This window comes from Oncorhynchus kisutch, linkage group LG24, assembly GCF_002021735.2.
Source record: "Oncorhynchus kisutch isolate 150728-3 linkage group LG24, Okis_V2, whole genome shotgun sequence".
In the NCBI taxonomy this organism is placed as follows: domain Eukaryota; kingdom Metazoa; phylum Chordata; class Actinopteri; order Salmoniformes; family Salmonidae; genus Oncorhynchus; species Oncorhynchus kisutch.
In genome coordinates this window covers 10621906-10641032 of record NC_034197.2, presented here as the reverse complement: position 1 = coordinate 10641032, position 19127 = coordinate 10621906, and the positions used below count along the sequence as shown (strand labels likewise).

The window sequence follows — 19127 nt, the reverse complement described above, 5'->3', positions numbered from 1 at the left end:
ATCGCTTCTCGGCCTTTTGGCTAAGATCAAGTGTAGTGTCTTTGACAGTGCTGCGCTTGATCAGAGAAGCGATCGCAGGCCGGAGGGCGCCCGGGAAATTGTGCTATTTATTTTTGTTTAAAATCATTATTGTTGTATTGTTTCACTATTGTTTTTTGTCCTGGGTTAGGTGGTGGTTCTGGTGGTGGACTACAGGTGCACTAGCACCTGTAGGGTGAGTTTAAAGGCCCTCTGGTCCTTTTTCTTTCTTACTTTATTCAACTCTCAGTTTTCCCCTTGTTTGTCCTTTTTTGTACCTCTCCTCCCCCTTGTATCCTACCCTTGCCCCTTCAATTATTCCTACTGTTTTGAGTTTTGTGTTGCCTGCTAGCCGGAGGGGCTTTCTGGCTGTTTGGACTGCTAGCCTCCTGGCCCTTTAGGCGTGGCAGGCATTGCATTGTTGTGTGTTTGTCTGACTACTTTCCTTGTTCCCATCCACCTTGCACTTGTTAGTTTACCCCCTAAATTGCCTTTTGTCTCTGTTCCTTGTTGTTTTGTGTTGTCAACTGGGGGACCTTTGCTGGCCGGCTTGCTAGCTGGTTAGCTTAGCCTAGTCTGCTGGTGAGGCTTGCTAGCTCTCTCGGCCCCCAAGTTTGGCAGGTGTCTTGTTGGTCAGTGTCCCTTTTTGTTATCCCCTTATTTCCTTTTACCTAAATTAATTTGTTTGTTAGGTTTGTTAGGTTTGTTAGGTTTGTTTGTTTGTTAGGTTTGTGTTTTGTTTACTTTTGTCTTTCCCTTTCGGGGAAAAATTCTTTAAAAAAGAAATTAAAATCCCTCCTTGTGTCCCTTCCCATTGTTGATAAGATTAGTTTGGTGCTGTGCTAGATAGTTTGTTGTGTGTCCCGTGGTACTGGTAGGCCCTGTTTAGCACAGCCTAGCTGAGCCTGCTAGTTCCTCTGCTGTTTTACACCCCTCCCCCCTCTCCCTCTCCCTCCCCTCCCCTCTCACTGGTGTTGGGCTGTAAAGGGAGTGGGCCTCCATCATGTCAGCAGCACAGGCTGGCATGAGGAGGCACCATGCAGTGCGCCTCCTTTTAAAGGAGAAGGGAGGAAAAATAATGGAGTTATCCCGATTGGATTTCTCCAGAAAATTCCTCCAGAAAGACCTCGGTTTTCATCCCGCGCAGGTAAACTGCATCTTAGCCCTCCCCAATAGGAAGGGCTTCGATGTTAGTTTTGCCAACGCCAGCTTCCTGAGGGAGTTCTGGGGGAATCTCCAGAACGCCCTGAACACCCAGGGGTCCCTCACAGCAATGTTTGAGGTGACCAAGCTGATGGATAATAGCATTAAAACCGTTATTATCCGTATGTACAATGAAACCGTACAGCCGGAGGACGTTGCAGTATGGCTGGGCAGGTACTGCAACGTGAAGGGTCCCCTGATCCAGGTAAAAGACCTCGATGGGATCTGGACAGGGGCCTGGAGGGTCACTGTCCAGCAAAGGGAGGATCCTGGGGGCTATGGTGGGTTGAAAGCCATCCCTTCCACCATAGTCCTCGGAGAGAACAGGGGCCATGTTCACTACCAGGACCAGCCCAAGCTGTGCCGTAAGTGTAGTGAACATGGCCACCTTGCAGACGCCTGTCAGAAGGTCGTCTGCATGAAGTGCCGGGAGGTGGGCCACTGCTACGAGGAGTGCACGAACGGAAGGTCGTGCAACCTCTGTGGCGAGCGGTCCCACCTCATCCGCAACTGCCCCTCCTCCTGGGCCAATAGGGTCAAGGCTGGAAGGAGGGAGTGGGCGGCCGCGGACCGGGCTTTCGAGCGCCATAGGGCTGGAAGGTGGTAGTGGAGGAGCCGGTGGTGGTGGAGGAGGAGGCAGTAGTGGAGCCGGTGGTGGTGGTGGAGGAGGAGGAAGTAGTGGAGCCGGTAGTGGTGGTGGAGGAGACAGTTGTGGAGCCGGTGGTGGTGGTGGCTGTAGTGGAAGGCGCGGAAGGTGCAGTGGTGGAAGAAGTGGGAGGAGAGGACAAAACCCTCCCCACCCCAATCCGCCTGCCCCAGACTAATGTGACCCCTGAAGGAGAAAGTGCAGAGAAAGATGGCTCCGGAGAGATTTTCAGTGAAAGCTCCCCAAGTGGGTCAGATATTATAGGGTCGGTGTCGGAAAGCACCATGGAGACAGTGTCAGAAGGTACGGGGGAGGAGGGGGAGATTCTGGAGGAACACCTCCCCCCACATAAAAGAAACGCTGAGGAGCTCTCTGACCGCGAACAGGGTGAGGAGAAAAAGGGAAAGGTGGAGTGGGAGAGCTCCCAGGGGGAGGAAGAACCCAGAACCTTCCCCTCCAACTCCCCCAATCAAGTCTCCTTTTTAAGTCCTGTTTTAACCTCCTCTCCCTTCCAAACCCCTTTACCCCGGAGGGAGAGAGAGAAAGTCCCTGAAAACTAACCCCCTTTTAACTGTTCAATGCCTTTTCTTTTAGCACTGTTTTTACTCACCCCTTTTATGGCTTTTAAAATCACCACTATAAATGTGAGGAGTGTAAAAACAGCAACAAGAGCACAGTCGGTTTTATCCTTTTTAGAAAGGTTTAACTCTGATGTGTTTTTACTACAGGAGTGTGGTCTACCCTTTTTATCCTCTTACAGGAAATGGGAGGATAAGTGGCAGCACGGGCCCTCCATTTGGAGTGGTTCCAATTTTAACAAGAACGACGGTGTTGCCATTTTAATCAAGACCCCACAGGTGGTGGTGAAGGGGAGCACGGTGGTGGTAGGTGGGCGTGCTCTTTTAGCCAATTGTACTTTTATGGGGAGGGATTTTAACGTGCTAAATGTGTATGGTTTTAACGATAAACATGACCGGTGCACACTTTTAGAGGACCTGCAGTCCCACATGCTAGGGAGGGATCCTCTAGTGGTGGGAGGGGATTTTAATTGTGTTTTAAGTAGAGCAGACAGGAGAGGGGCAGGAGGGGATTTTAACTGTGTTTTAAGTAGAGCAGACAGGGGAGGGGCAGGAGGGGATTTTAAGGTAGACAGGTCAAGTGTTTTATTGCAAGGGCTGTGCAGGGATTTTAAACTGACTGACTGTTTTAAAACCCTGCATCCAAGAGAGGAGGGCTTAACCTGGACCAGTGGTGACGGCACCAGAGCCTCTCGCATTGATTATCTGTTTACCCGGGACTGTCCCCCAACTGATGCTAGAATAACCCCTGCTTTCTTCTCAGATCACATAATGCTGACGTGCACCCTTTCACTAACATCGGGTGTGGCTGTAGGAAGAGGGCCCTGGAAATTGAACTGCTCCCTTTTAGAAGATGATAGAGTAGTTAGTCAGTACAGAGAGCAGTTCAGCCAGTGGCAGACGCTACAGGACTTCTTTGACACACGAGCACAGTGGTGGGAAATGGTGAAAGGAAGGACGAGGACCTTCTTTAGAGAGATCGGAAAGGAAAAAAGCAGAGAAAAAGATAGACGCATGGTGGGACTGCAAAAGCGACTGGAAAGGTATTTTAACCTATGCCAACAGGGCCTTGATTTTAACCAAGAAATTAAAGAAGTAAAAAAGGAAATTGCATTTTTAGCAGAACAGAGAAGCAAGGGGGTTATTTTAAGAAGCAAGGAAAGGGAATTAGAAGAGGGGGAGAAGTGCACAAGGTACTTTTTTAAGAAAATAGTTAGTAAGGATAGGTTAATGACTCGTTTAAAAAATAAAGATGGGGTTTTAAAAACAGATACAGAAGGAATAAAAGAAGTAGTCGAGGATTTTTATGGGGAACTGTTTGGGGTAAAAGATGTGTGCGAAGAAACAATGGGGGACCTTTTAACATACATCGACAAGACCCTACCCAATACAGACGACCTGACAAAAGACCTGACGAGGACAGAAATCGAACAAGGACTGAAACATTTTAAGAGGGGTAAATCACCGGGGGAGGACGGCCTCCCTTTGGAGTTTTATTTGACCTTTTGGGATGTTTTAGCCGACGAACTTCTGACTGTTTTTACCGACTTTGAACATCTTGACAGACTACCTGACAGTTTTAGAGTGGGGATCGTGACTCTTTTATATAAGAAAAACGACAGGACAGAACTGGAGACCGATAACCCTTTTAAACTTTGATTGTAAACTTTTTTACCAAGGTTTTAACACTCTTCTGTTTTAGGGGAGGTGATCCACCCGGACCAAACCTGTGCCGTGCCCGGAAGGAAGATCACGGACAGCCTGATACTGATCTGAGATGCCATCTGTTATGCGAGAGACAGAAACATGCGGCTTGTAGTCCTAAATTAAGATTTTGAAAAAGCCTTTGATCGGGTCTCGCACCAGTAGCTCTTTAAGGTACTGCAAAAATGGGTTTCCCGGACAGGTTCTTAGCTTGGGTGGGACTGCTGTACGGGGACATCACCAGCAAAATCCTTGTAAATGGGCATCTGTCAAAAGCAGTGGGAGTACACTGCGGCGTCCGTCAGGGCTGTCCGTTATCTCCTCTTCTGTTCGTGGCCTGTATTGAACCACTGGCACAGGTCTTGAGAAGGGACCAAGGGATCAGTGCGGTGGGTATCCCAGGGAGTGCGTCTTTTACATGGACGACGTCAACATTTTATGTACCGACCTTTTATCCGTCGACAGGACTCTGGACAGAACTGACTGGTACGGACGAGCCTCTGGGGCGAGACTGAACAGAGACAAGACAGAGGCCCAATTTTTCGGACCGCGGGCAGACCCAGACTTGACCAGACTACCTCTGACAGTTAAACTGACGGACATAAGGGTACTGGGGGTAAAGTTTGACCGGGGGGGAGGAGGGAGCGGTAACTGGAGTGGAATCCTGTGGACAGTAAGACAGAGACTGGGTTTTTGGGGACTACGACAGCTGACTTTTGAGGGCAAGGTTTTAATCATTAAAGCTGTGATTTTACCTGTGCTTTTATTAATCAGTTCTGTTTTTATCCCCCCTCGAAGGAGTATTTTAGACCTGGAGCGGATGCTTTTTTACTTCCTGTGGGGAGGCAAGTGGGAGAGGCTGAGGAGGGAGGTGGTCAAGAGGCCCAGGTCCAAGGGGGGGAAAGGCTTGCCTGACCTCTACTTGTTCCTGGGCAGCCGCTACACAGTGTTACATCTGACTCTTGCCACCTCCCGGTCAACAACAAGACTCAGGCCCTCGCACGGTTCTGGCTGGGATCTTACCTCAGGACTCTGAGGCTGATCCCAGTCGACCTGCGAGCCCCAGTCTCTTTCCTGCTACCCCCGCACTACGTCCAGCTCCAGAAGTTTTTAAGACATTTTAAACTGGAAAAAGAAACAGTCACGGTCTTAACAAAACACCGCTCTCTTCTCTCTCTTGTGCAGGATCGGGAACCAGTGTGTCCAGTGCGCGGGCTCGCTATAGGTGAGCCCACAACGGTTTGGTGCAACGTGGCCCATCCTGCTCTCCTGAATCGGCATCGGGACCTGTCCTGGATGGTCGCCCACGAGATCCTCCCGGTCAGGGCCGTTATGCACTCACGGGGCATGGCGAGGACATCCACGTGCCCCCGACCAGGCTGCGGCCAAGAAGAGTCGGTGAGGCACATGCTCTGGGAGTGCAGAGCCGCCAGGGACCTGTGGAAGGAAGCAGGCCCCCTGATCACCTCGTGTCTGCCAGCAGGGGAGGACCTAACACCTCAGCTCGTGCTGTATGGGGTGGTCCGAAGGCCCATTCCATCGAAGGCCTTCACCAAGCTCTGGCCCACCCTCACGTGCCTGAAGGAAGCACTGTGGTCCTCCCGTAACCTGCTGGTAGCGAAAAACGTAGAGACCACCCCCCAGGCAGTGGCCATGGTAGCCACGGAAGCCCTGCGGTGGTACGGAAGGAAGGGGGCCTCGACCCCAGGCGAAGGGTCCCCCACAACACCCTAGGTCCCGGCGGCCACGGCCTGACAGCGCTGCGGCGCCTAGGGCGATGCGCCTAGGGGAGGGATCTCCTCTGGGCCCCGAAGGACGGGACGATGATCTATTCAGAAGAGCAGGATGAGGTGAGCTTGAAAAAGACTCACTCCGCTCCTGTACAAGGGACCGAAGACAGCCTTTTAACAAAGTGGCTTTTTAACATGTTTTTCATGTCTTAAAAATGTTTTACCTTTGTTAGATCATTAGTACACATTTTAAATGGCTTTTACAGATTTTATGTTTTTACAAGGAAAGTACTTTTATTCATGGTTGTTTTCATTGGTTTTAACAACATGTACTTTTTAGCAAATTTAAATGTAACTTTCAAATGCTGTGTTTTACGCTTTGTCGCCGTTTTTATGTGTATAAATGATGTAAAAAATGTATGAGCTGTTTTTAAAGGAATTGTGTCAATAAAACTTTTCCAAAAGAAAAAAATCTACTGTAGCCATCATTCTTCACATACAACACCCGTTCTGCCAGTCACATTCTGTTAAAGGTCCCCAAAGCACACACATCCTTGGGTCGCTCGTCTTTTCAGTTTGCTGCAGCAAACACTCAAACTGGACAGTTTTATCTCAGTCTCTTCATTCAAAGACACAATCACGGACACTCTTACTGACAGTTGTCGCTGCTTTGTGTGATGTATTGTTGTCTCTACCTTCTTGCCCTTTGTGCTGTTGTCTGTGCCCAATAATGTTTGTATCCTGTTTTGTGCTGCTACCATGTTGTGTTGCTACCATGTTGTTGTCATGTTGTGTTGCTACCATGCTGTGTTGTCATGTGTTGCTGCTGTGCTACGCTGTTATCTTAGGTCTCTCTTTATGTAGTGCTGTGTTGTCTCTCTTGTCGTGATGTGTGTTTAGTCCTATATTTTTTATTTCATTTATAAAAATATAAAAAATGTATCCTCCCGCAGTAGGCCGTCGTTGTAATAAGAATTTGTTCTTAACTGACTTGTGTCATTGTGATTATTATTTGTATTCATTTCAAGATATTCTGTTGCTTGTTTTAATATTTATGGTCAGTCGCAGCCTGACCACATTCAGTTAAAAAAGCAATGTTCAATATGGGTAGACTTAAATAGCTGATATTATTGATAAAATGTTTGACTGCACCAACTAAACTTGAATTTGTGGTTGTTGTAGAACTACTGTCTGTGCTGCTGATAATAGAGGCCCAATGGCTCAAGCCTAGATCTAGGACAGGGAGCAACAGACACCCAACCCTCAAGCCCCCATCCTCCCTTGGTCCATCCGTTGCTAGGTGATGAATAACGGAGTTGCTTGGTTACAGGCCAAGTATCCACATAAACCGTCTTTATCTGTTGGTCACATGACCAAGCTTGAATAGCAGCAGCAGTAAAAAAGGAGTAGGACACAGCTGCCCCGGTGGGGGATGTGACTGAGGCTTCCCTCCAAGTCCAAGTTCCTTGTTTTTCTTTTCTCTTATACTGAGATATAGATAGAGGACACAGTTAAAACCTCCTTTCTCTATCTATGGTAGGATGAGCTGGGGAAGAACAAACTGTGGTGGAAAGAATTGTGATAAGGATGGGTTAAACCTTGACTTTTAACAAACAAATGCCAAACAATGCATGTGGTATGGCAGTTTAAACTCACCTTTTGAGGCATTGCTATGGCTTCATGATTTGTTTGGATAAGGGGGAAAAAAATGTCCATAAAAAATAATTGTATGTCATGCAACATGCAGCAGCGAAGTGGAAAGGCTCAGGGGCAACCCTGGTTGCTAACCACATGGGACTCAATGGCAACTATACACACTATCCCCATTGGGTTATAAATGATATCCCCATTATCTGCTCCAGAAGTCACTGAGAGAAGAGCACTAGAAAAACACAAAGTTGTTTATCATGAAAACGTCTATTTTTATCACCTCTATAAAAAAAAAGCTATTTAAGATTTATGCCCTACAGTGGAATATGTTTTTTAAGCATGAACGGCAATAAGAAGTAAGCCACAGATACTGTAGACATGGCTGTTGATTCCAAAATCCACTTTTGAAAGCTTTTATCATAATCACAAAGCCCTTAAAGCTTTAATATGTCCACGGAGATAACCAGTATAGGCCAACAACTGCTATTTGACTACATTGGAAAACCAAGAGTGCGATCCATAGATTCCATAGTGGACCACTCCCATCCAGCTGCTGTTTAACTTCAGGGCTCATTGTCCGTCATCTGTTGCGGTGTGGGAATTGTATAGGCATGAGACCACACGTCTTGTCCGCACCTTCTACAGTGGACCTAAATCACACTCACACTTTACTGTATTAACACACAATTGACATTCATCTTTGTTTCTTGGTAGCTTACCCAGTGAGCAAAACTGGTCAAACATATGTGATTTCAACCAGTTTTTCTGTTAAAATTAAGTGTTTTCAACCAGTTTTGCTCACAGGGTATATTTAGAATATTCCAAAATAAAGCTCTAAAGACAAACTAATTGCTTGTTTCAGATACTTTTGAGTGGATTTTACAGAGGGGCTGTAATCAAAGCAATTATTCACTTTACAGTATTTTTGTTGTTTTTGTATGATTTCACCTTTATTTAACTAGGCAAGTCAGTTAAGAACTTACAATGACTACCAGACAAAATCCAGTACTCAGGATAGTCTGACAATGCAGGCTTTTCAACCCTGGGTTGCTGTGTAAATCCTTCAGGACAGTCTGTGTGGTGATGCAGACTTATCAGGGAACTCAGACCTGAGCCCTTGAAGTCAATACATGTTTGGTCATTATGGCTATATTCAATTGGATAGATAGCAGAAAGAAAAAACGCTTCCTTAACAACAAATACACTCAGGCCAGCCCAGTGCATTCAGGAGCAAGACACAGTGATCACGTGATCAGCCCAGAGAATATAGGACAAAGAGGGAGGAGAGATAGGAGGAGAAAAATAGGCTTCAGCAGCATCATTGGACCACTGGCTCAGCTTCAGTGAGATAGCGTCCTTCCCTGATTCTGTCATTTTAAATTATTTATCTGGTACTGTTCCCTAAAAGTACTTTGGACATAAATCTATATATAACCATAATTTAAGATGTGGGTATGTGTTTTAGGTTGTCCTATAGTGATAGATTGGAAGATTTCTTTGAGCATTCTGACCTTCACTAACTTCCAACACTCCCATTGATTTGCAGTCAATACTCCTAATGCTAAAGCTGTCCCTACACCTAAATATGGGATTGCTCACTCTCAAGGGTGTTCATGATAAGATGCATTTTTAATTGGGGTGAACTATTTATTCAAAAAGCTTGACACCGGACATAGGGTCAATTTACTACCTTCCATTCCCTGAATTACATACCATTTAATAATTATCATAATGCACAATTCGAAAAAATGTACAATTAGCATAAAAGCTTCGTTTTAAAAACGTCATTTTCACACTCAAATAGGCGAATTACACAACGCACACTGCCTGTACATAAATCTGGAAGCGCCGCCCCTCTACATCAGCAGTTGTTGCGTCGACCCTGACGGGCAGAGAATACGCTCATTCATTCAGACACAAATAGGGATCTCTCTGCGTATTGCTTTGTATTTTCCCTTATTGTTCGATCCTCCTTAGAAAACATGGTAAGTTATGTTGTTTTTTTCAGCAATAATAAGCCTGAAATAATTACGTTTTTGATGTTTTGTAATGAGAATTTATACAATTATGAGACAATATTACACCCTAATTGTGGCAATATGGGTCGATTCTTATTGTCTCGGACAATGAATTCTGGATTGGGGGGATTTTGAGCATTTTCGTGCAGAATATTTGGTTAGACTGCGTTAGCGTTTGGAAATGGTATTGCATGCTATTTTGGTTTAATACAAGGGTATTACATAAATTGGCATGACAGTGGAATGAAAGAACAAGGGCACTATATTTTGCATGCAGAAGTTGTGCTAGCTATTGAAAACATGAATTATACAATGTTCATCATAGGCAGCAGCATTTATTTATTTTAAAATGGTAATAAAATGGGATTATATTCTCACTGTCATTCACTGTGTTGCTAGGTGTGGGAGGGCAGACTGGGTGGGGACAGAAGGGGAATATATGTCTCTCTTCTGTAACAAATGTCTAACATTATGTCTAGTTTAACCCTGAAAATAAACCTATTCCTCTCCAGATGCCAGCTGCATTTTAATTCCATAGTGATGTAATATGACTTTCTTGTCAGTTTAATAATGGTCATATGTTTATAGATGGCAAGATTCCTCTGCTATTGGTCTCCATTTATACTGTTCTTCAGTTTACATGTAGACTACCCAGTCTTCCACTAGGTGGTGTTTTTGGCAAGTGTACATTTTTGTCAAATGTATTGTAATTCTGCTACATTAAAACCTCTTAAGGATCGGCCCCTTTAAAAAATGTTTAGCCTAAAATGACATACCCAAATCTAACTGCCTGTAGCTCAGAACCTGAAGCAAAGATATGCATATAATGTAGGAGAATTTAACACATTATATCTGGTAAAAGATAATACTAAGAGAAAACAGTGTTTACATTTTTTTGCACCATCATCTTTGAAATGCAAGAGAAAGGCCATAATGAATTACTCTAACCCAGGCGCAATTTAGACTTTGGCCACTAGATGGCTTTAGTCTGATCCAATGTACTATTGCATATATGTTCAAAATGTTGTATCAAGACTGCCCAAATGTGCCTAATTGTTTTATTCATACATGTTCAAGTTCATAATTGTGCACTCTCCTCAAACAATAGCATGGTATTCTTTCTGGAATAGCTACTGTAAATTGGACAGTGCAGTTAGAGTAACAAGAATTTAAGCTTTCTGCCCTTATCAGATATGTCAATGTCCTGGTAATTGTTTTTGTTTCTTACAACCTCATGCTAATTACATTAGCCTACATTAGCTCAACCATCCCGAGGATGGGACACCGATCCTGTAGAGGATTAAATATTTTTCCATTTATTTTCCAGCGTGAGTGTATCTCTGTCCATGTGGGTCAGGCTGGAGTCCAGATTGGCAATGCCTGCTGGGAGCTCTACTGCCTGGAACATGGGATCCAGCCTGATGGACAGATGCCCAGTGACAAGACCATCGGAGGAGGAGACGACTCCTTCAACACCTTCTTTAGTGAGACTGGGGCTGGAAAGCATGTCCCCAGGGCTGTGTTTGTAGACCTGGAGCCCACAGTCATAGGTAAGCTTCCTGGTTCTCATTCAATTGAAATAAAGGTATGTCAAAAAGGATTTCCTCTGCATTCTTGAGCTCCTTAATGAGCTGTTCATTTTCTCTCCTCAGATGAGGTGCGCACTGGGACCTACCGCCAGTTATTCCATCCTGAACAGCTCATCACTGGCAAAGAGGATGCTGCCAACAACTACGCCCGTGGACACTACACTATTGGCAAAGAGATCATTGACCTGGTGTTGGACAGGATCCGCAAACTGGTGGCTATCTCAGAATGAATGAATTACATATTTGATCAACTATCTGATCAGAATGTGGAAATCTGTTGTCCTCCTTTTATTGACATATTTCTCTTTCTCTTCAGGCTGACCAGTGTACAGGCCTTCAGGGCTTCCTGGTTTTCCACAGCTTTGGAGGTGGCACTGGCTCTGGTTTCACCTCTCTGCTGATGGAGCGCCTGTCTGTTGACTACGGCAAGAAGTCCAAGCTGGAGTTCTCCATCTATCCAGCTCCCCAGGTGTCCACAGCTGTGGTGGAACCTTACAACTCCATCCTGACCACCCACACCACCCTAGAGCACTCTGACTGTGCTTTCATGGTGGATAATGAGGCTATATATGACATCTGTCGTAGGAACCTAGACATTGATCGTCCCACCTACACCAACCTCAACAGGCTCATTAGCCAGATTGTTTCCTCCATTACTGCTTCCCTTCGATTCGATGGTGCCCTCAATGTTGATCTGACAGAGTTCCAGACCAACTTGGTGCCCTATCCACGTATTCATTTTCCTCTGGCCACCTATGCCCCAGTCATCTCTGCAGAGAAGGCTTACCATGAGCAGCTCTCTGTCTCCGAGATCACCAATGCCTGCTTTGAGCCGGCCAATCAGATGGTGAAATGTGACCCTCGCCACGGCAAGTATATGGCTTGTTGCCTTCTGTTCCGTGGTGATGTGGTGCCCAAAGATGTCAATGCTGCTATTGCCACCATCAAGACCAAACGTTCTATTCAGTTCGTTGACTGGTGTCCAACTGGTTTCAAGGTTGGCATCAACTATCAGCCTCCCACTGTGGTCCCTGGTGGAGACCTGGCCAAAGTCCAGAGGGCTGTGTGCATGCTGAGCAACACCACTGCTGTGGCAGAGGCCTGGGCTCGTCTTGACCACAAGTTTGACCTGATGTACGCCAAACGTGCCTTTGTGCACTGGTATGTGGGTGAGGGCATGGAGGAGGGAGAGTTCTCTGAAGCCAGAGAGGACATGGCAGCCCTGGAGAAGGATTACGAGGAGGTAGGGGTTGACTCCATTGAGGGGGAGGGAGAGGAGGAGGGAGAGGAGTATTGAAATGTCCCTGCAGGCAAGACATTGTCAAACATTGTTACTGTTGCATGATCTGATTATGATACCTAATAAAATATTTAATTAAATTAGCCATTTGTGCTCTTGGTCTTTATTCACAACATTATTTTGACAAATAGAAAGACAATAGTGCAGTTTGGGGGGATTTTAATGGGGGAAAGATATTAAAATGTATAACTTCACCGTAGTTTCCACTAATATTCACTGGTCAAACCTCCAGTATAAAAATGTTAAATCAATGTTGGTCTTACCATACATATACTCTTTGAAAATGTTTAGTTTGAGGGAAATAAGCCAAATTACACAGTTAAAAAATAAATGTATAAAAAGTATCAAACAAAAAACAAAACATGTCAGATGACTATATGTGCAAATAAAATGTTTCTTGGGCTGTTGTTTTGTGTGTATTTGGCAGTTGAATGGGTTGTTGTTGTCCATTCACACAAGCCTGTCATCGAGCAGTGGGCTGTTCTCTACAGGAGCCTGTCGACTCAGAAGATTCCAAAACTGCAGAGGTCCAGAGCTCCAACCAGGACTGCTCTCAGCGCTCTGGGAGGAGGAGCCAACCACAGACTCCTCCTTCAGAGGACGGTAGGCTTTGAAACGTCTGTGGAACAGAAAGAGAACATTAAATTACGTAATTGTTTTTACTAAGCTCACTTGACAAAAATGTGTGAATCTTAACGTGTCTCCCCTGGTGAAATAACGGATAAAAAGGTCATTAGAAAGGTACTATCAATGGTACAATATGACGCATACAGTTGCCATGAGACATGGCTGTACAGTGTAAACAGACACCATAAGTGTCATGTCTCAAAGCAAGCGTTACAGGTTCTAAGTTTGTGGTGATATGGAACCCTTCAGAAGGGTGTGACAAGTGTAGACCAATGTTGATGTGACTCACTTGTAAGTGTAGGCCACAGATCCAGTGACCAGAGCAATGATCAGGACCCCTATCACCATGGCTACAGTGCCCACTGAGGACAGACCGGAACCTGCCAGAACACAGACAATAATGTATGTAAAACAACTTCATATAACAACATATTAAAATATATTAATTATTTTCTAAACAATAACAAGACGTTTTGGACTGGAAGGCGTTGGACTGATTGTCCCTGGGACCCAGGTATGAGACATGGGTGGTGCTACCACCCAACATAGCCACCATACAGAGATGTGAAGAGCAGACATGTTACAGTACATACCCATGGTCACGCTAACTTTGGCGCTGGTGACTGCCAGACTGACATCATTGGTCATGGACACATTGATGCAGAAGATGCCAGAGTCATTGAAAATGTGGCGCAGTACCAGCTGGCACTCAGAAGAGGGCGACACTGTGTTGCACATGGTGTGGACTGGCATCAGACAGTCTGCATCTGACACCAACATACACACCTCTGTGGGAAGGCTTGGTGGAAAACAGACACAGGGTCAGAAACACTCAGTGCAACAATAGAAGCTGGTTTCCCTGACCCAGACTAATCTTTGACTAAAATACAATAATAAAAAATAATAATCCAGGACTAGGATTAATCTGGGGAAATGAAACTAGCCCTGGTGCTTAAACTGGTGAGATTTTGGCCTGTATTCCTTATTGATTTGTCTGTGGAACATGATTCTGCTTAGGGAAATAATGACTGCTTTGATTCTTTGAGACAGTCACCCTTGAATTGCTTTGGTGCAGGAATGCTCACCTCCCATGGCAGGTGACAGTTAGATCCACTACATTTCGTTCAACCTCAAATGCATCAGTCTTGATCAGAGAATTGTCCACTTGCACTATCTTCAAACTCTCAATGCCCTCTGACAACAAAGACATAAAGACGGGATGTAATAATCCTCAATGTAAATCAAATCCAATATTAGGAAACCACAAGATGGAGATTTAGATGTCCATAAGACAGTTGACTCACCAACAATGTCAATGCCAGCGCAGAAGGACCCATAGCGATAGATCACACAGTCATCATCCTTGGGTTTTTCACCTGCTTCACGCTTAACAACTATCACCACGGGAGCTTGGGCCGTAGCGGTCTCCCCTGTATCAGGAGAAGAGTGACAGTCCAACTATTTAAAACACCTTAGACATACAATTGATTCCCTTAATTCATCAATTAACATGTTACGTAGGTGTTTTGAACACACCAGCTGGCTCTACTTCAGAAGCAGCTGTTGTTGAACCAGCGGAGACAGTTGAGGTGTCAGGGTTGACCGGAGAAGGTGTCTTATAGGGGTGAGCGGTGGAGGCTCCCACCTCAGTCGTGTCCTCCTGTGTATCAGTCTCAGCGGGGACTGAGGGGCCTACATTTACTGTAGCTCCCTGTGTGGCCGCCGTTACTGGAGCAGCTGACACAGCCGCAGCAGGAGCTCTCACTGGGGAGAGAAACATGACCATTCAATTTCCTATTTTCTTGGTCAATTCTGGCATAGCCTACTATGTATTGGGTGAATGTCAAACGTATTTCCCCCACGATTCATCACGTCCTCTCTCCTTGACGAGACTAAGGATGCAAGGAACCCAAGTAAAGCCTTTTGACATTCACTTCTGGACTACAGCGTTTCAAGATGAGAATTACCTGTCGTGCCTGCCAGGTTGGCAGGCCCAATAGTGACAGTGCTACCAGTGGGGATAACACCAGCTGGTGTGGCACATGCTTTATCAGGGATAACGGCCTGTACAACCACCCGGGGCTTGAAGCCGCCAGCCACTATGTAGGTATGGGTGACAGTCAGCTCTCTGGAGATGAGAGCTCCGCTGCTGTCACCAAAGTCCCAGTTGTATGTGATGTCAGCGTCACTCAGGTACTCGCTGGGATCGTGGAGACTGATGGTGAAGGCTATCGCTCTGTTCTGGACGAAGTTCAGGTCTGCCTCGTTGACGTCGTTCACTTGGCTCATCGAGACGGCAAAGGGGATTTGATCTAAAGAAACAGAAATAAATACCCTCAAGTAACTTCTAGTATCAAGTATTGTTGTTTTCTACATAGTTGAATAAACATGTGCATTTTAAAATAGTACTAAAATGTGTTCACTCATTAAGTCATTCAATTTGTTCACTCATTCATTCTACTAACCAGTGATGGAGAACTGTGTGGAGGCGTATCCCAGAGGGATGAACTTCTCGTGGCTGCGGTAGTGGTAGATGACAATGTCCACTATGTAGGAACCCAGAGGGACATTGTCTGTCCCGATGGTGAGGGAGGAGGAGGGGCCATCAGACACCTGCCAGTACTGACCTGTGAGGCAAAGCAAAGGAAACAGCTTTGCATGCTTATAACAGTGTTATTACATGGTTATTAAACGTCTATAACACTCCTACAAGACAAAGTGAAACACGTTAACGTGAATACTGTAGGCCTAATAGATGAGAGTGCTTGCAGCTGTACTTACCCCATGTCTTCCATACAAACACATACGGAGGGGGTTTGTCACCACCCTTCCTGAAAGGTGTGCCGTCAGGGAAGACTCCGTTCCACTCCGTGTTCTGCGCAGGATACACTGGCTCAGACTGATGGTAGCGTGTTCCTAGAGGAAAACAGAGGGCACGTTGGTTTCCGCTTTGTCTATAGACAGAGGAGTATGTACTATGGATATGTCGTATCTAACCTCAAAACATTCATTTTTGCAGACAGTAACTTGGCACTGTAGTTTCCAAAAGGAAAGAACAATACAGATATTGTAGACTGTCATGAATTATTAATGAACAATAGCTGTCCAGAAGCCAGCACTCATGCGGGATTTGGCTCTGGGCACCAAGATTACTGTATAAGTGACAAAAGCCCCCCATATAGCCAAAATCTCTAATCTTGTTCACAAGACTCTTCCACCCAATAAGCCTAGGGATGAGGTCATCAAAACCCAGTCAGTCCTCGAGGACTTACCATTGACGGTGAAGTCCTCGGCCCACACCACCTCTCCGTCGGGCATGACCTTCTGGTTGTGTGGGAACTGCAGCTCGATGGTAAAGGTCACCTTGGCTGCAGTCAGGGTCGGTGCATCATTGCCCACAATGAACTTTACCTTGCCACCTGTTGAGAAGAATGTACACTTTGAATTGAATATCATAAGTAAACTATTTCACAAGAACAATTGACTTATACTTTACATTAAACCCTTTTGTCCACAGAGATATTCCTGATAAATAAGAGGACATATGTTATTTAACGATCAGTGTATTTAACATTGTGTTGAGACAGAAGAAAATTGTGCATACCTTTCCAAGAGTCTTTGTAGCGAGGGTCTTCATCTTTCCACACCGGATACATTTTCGTATTCCATGATGGATATCGTCTGAAGCGACTTTTGGGCTCTGGAATATAAATCATAGAAATGACATAAGTAAAATGCATGCACAGTCAGCATTTATTCATTAGAGTTGAAAAGGCAGATGGTCACACTTTCGGTTGCAACCAAAGGAGGGGGGCTTAGCTCTGACCTAGGTGACTGCTTATCCCAAAAGCTCTACAATCCCCCTCAATCCTATTCATGTGACTGTCAGCTGAGTGTGTACCATAACTTTACTACAGATTAGGGCTAAGGGAGAGGATTGTCTTTGACATAAGGACCAAAGAGGTCAAACTATTTATATTTAATTGCACTGATAAGCACAGACTATTTTCATAAATGCATTTAAAATAAAAATCAATAATCCCCCCCAAAAAGACAAATCAAAATGATAAACCCAAAATCACAAAATAATGATATCCCAATTGGGGGAGACTGTAAAGTGATTATCAAGGGTATGATTGTTAGAATAGGCTACTGTAATGTGCAATGATCCCACCATCGGTACATCTTACTGTAAAGTCAAGAATTTACAGCGCTGACTGATACTCTCTATATTGTTCGGAATGAATGCAAACTACCGATTGGTGACAAAGGAGACCCTTCTCTCTTTGTGCTTTAACTATTTTATTTAAAATCTCATGCGACTTGCACAATGTTGAAGGTTAGTGCATTGAATCTTCCTAGAGGCCCTATTACTGCAATGATGCTTCCCCATAAAATCAAGGATGCCAACAGGACTAATTCATATTTGTGCAATGTTTGCAAAGTATTTGGAGAATTCGATGTACAATCTTAATTTAAACGGTTTTTAGTCCAGGATTAGGCTTAATCTGTCTTAATCTGAAACTGACCCTTTGTCATGCAAAGGACACATAGTGCTGCACTGAGGAGCCACTGTCATAAGAGTGGCTAAAACAATACCAGATGCAGTGTTTCGCAATACACAGCACTACTGAAAGGTTTGAATGAAACAAGTGTTACTAAATTATTATCATATTGTGAAATACTGACACGCCACAGCCTGAGGTAAGAAATAATGCCTTTTTGTAACTTCAAAATATACTTTCTTATAAACATATAATCTAAGTATACCAGATTATCTGGTATACATAATGATATCCAGAGTGGCTTTACATATGTAGGATCTTAATTTGATCACCATGTTGCAGGAGAACTTTCCTGCAATGCAGGAAATGTAAAACTTGTAGTGTATTTTAGGTTTAAAAAGGCTTTTGAAGTTTGTAATTTCCACTCTGAAATATTAGACTTGATTTTCCCTTACGAAAAATGTGTCAACCCCTACAAAGATGTCCATTAATTATAATACACACAATAATTCACATTTCCTGTTGCTGCAGGATCATTTTCCTGCTGTAGTAAACTGGCTTAAATTAAGATCCTACATCTGTACTTACTTGCTGCAGCAGATGAAAACAGTGCCAGCAACAACACTGCAAGAACTGTCCCCGTCTTCATTCTAAGAGTGCACGCTTCCTTTCCACATTAAATATGGAATATCCCTTTTCTTCTCCTCCAATTCAGGTCGGAACAAACTCACCAGACCATTGTGATTCCTGGCTTTATAAATTCTTTAATCTCTGGCCTCACAGCAGTAATACTAAACCCCTCCTACCCCACTGAAACTGTGGTCCCACCTCCCCAAAGGCAGTGGTGTAAAGTTTGGTGTATCTGTACTTTACTATTTATATTTGTCAACTTTTACTTGACTGTATTTCTAAAAAAAAGAATGTACTTTTTACTCAATTCATTTTCCCTGACACTCAAAAGTACTCGTTACATTTTGAATGCTTAGAAGGACGGGAACATGGTCTAATTCACACACTTATCAAGAGAAAATCCCTGGTCATCCATACTGCCTCTGATCTGGTGGACTAAACACATGCTTCGTTTGTAAATGGGTGTGAGTGTTGGAGCTTGCCCTTAATTAACTATCCGTAATTATTTTAAATTGTGCCGTCTGGTTTGCTTAATAAAGGAATTTGACATTATTTATACTTTTACTTTTGATAAAGTATATGTTAGCAATTACATTTACTTTTGATCCTTAAGTATATTTCAAACCAAATACTTTTACTCAAGAAGTATTTTACTGGATGACTTTCACTTAAAAGTCATTTTCTATTAAGGTATCTTTACTTTTACTCAAGTATGACAACTGGGTACTTTTTTCACCACTGCCCAAAGGCACTTGTGACATGTGTGGCTTTTCTAGAACAGTATAGCAGGGCTCATTTACATTAGGCACACAACAAAAAGGGGATTCAAATATATTTTACATACACATTTTGGTTGACCTGTGTAGAACATGTCTACAAGGTTTCAGAAGATACCTGAATATATGAGACGTTTAACTTGTCTGCTAACA

General features: G+C 44.3%; 2 protein-coding genes and 1 pseudogene across 2 annotated transcripts; 2 read left to right on the top strand and 1 right to left on the bottom strand.

Moving 5' to 3' along the window:
• LOC116357037 (uncharacterized) lies at positions 1–224 on the top strand (annotated as a pseudogene).
• A 9134-nt stretch (positions 225–9358) lies between these two features.
• On the top strand, positions 9359–12519 carry LOC109869028 (tubulin alpha chain). The gene is made up of 4 exons (XM_020458842.2): positions 9359–9514; positions 10875–11097; positions 11200–11348; positions 11453–12519. The coding sequence occupies exons 1-4, from the start codon at positions 9512–9514 to the stop codon at positions 12431–12433; spliced, it is 1356 nt and encodes a 451-aa protein (XP_020314431.1). The 5' UTR covers positions 9359–9511; the 3' UTR covers positions 12434–12519.
• Positions 12520–12578: 59 nt separating this feature from the next.
• Positions 12579–18325, bottom strand: pmelb (premelanosome protein b). The gene is made up of 12 exons (XM_031804312.1): positions 18157–18325; positions 16668–16763; positions 16336–16482; positions 15845–15979; positions 15529–15690; positions 15031–15375; positions 14600–14827; positions 14368–14493; positions 14149–14257; positions 13657–13862; positions 13353–13443; positions 12579–13055 (listed from the first exon to the last, which is right to left on the bottom strand). Exons 1-12 carry the CDS (start codon positions 18215–18217, stop codon positions 12887–12889), a joined length of 1875 nt encoding a protein of 624 aa, XP_031660172.1. The 5' UTR covers positions 18218–18325; the 3' UTR covers positions 12579–12886.
• Between the last annotated feature and the right edge of the window lie 802 nt (positions 18326–19127).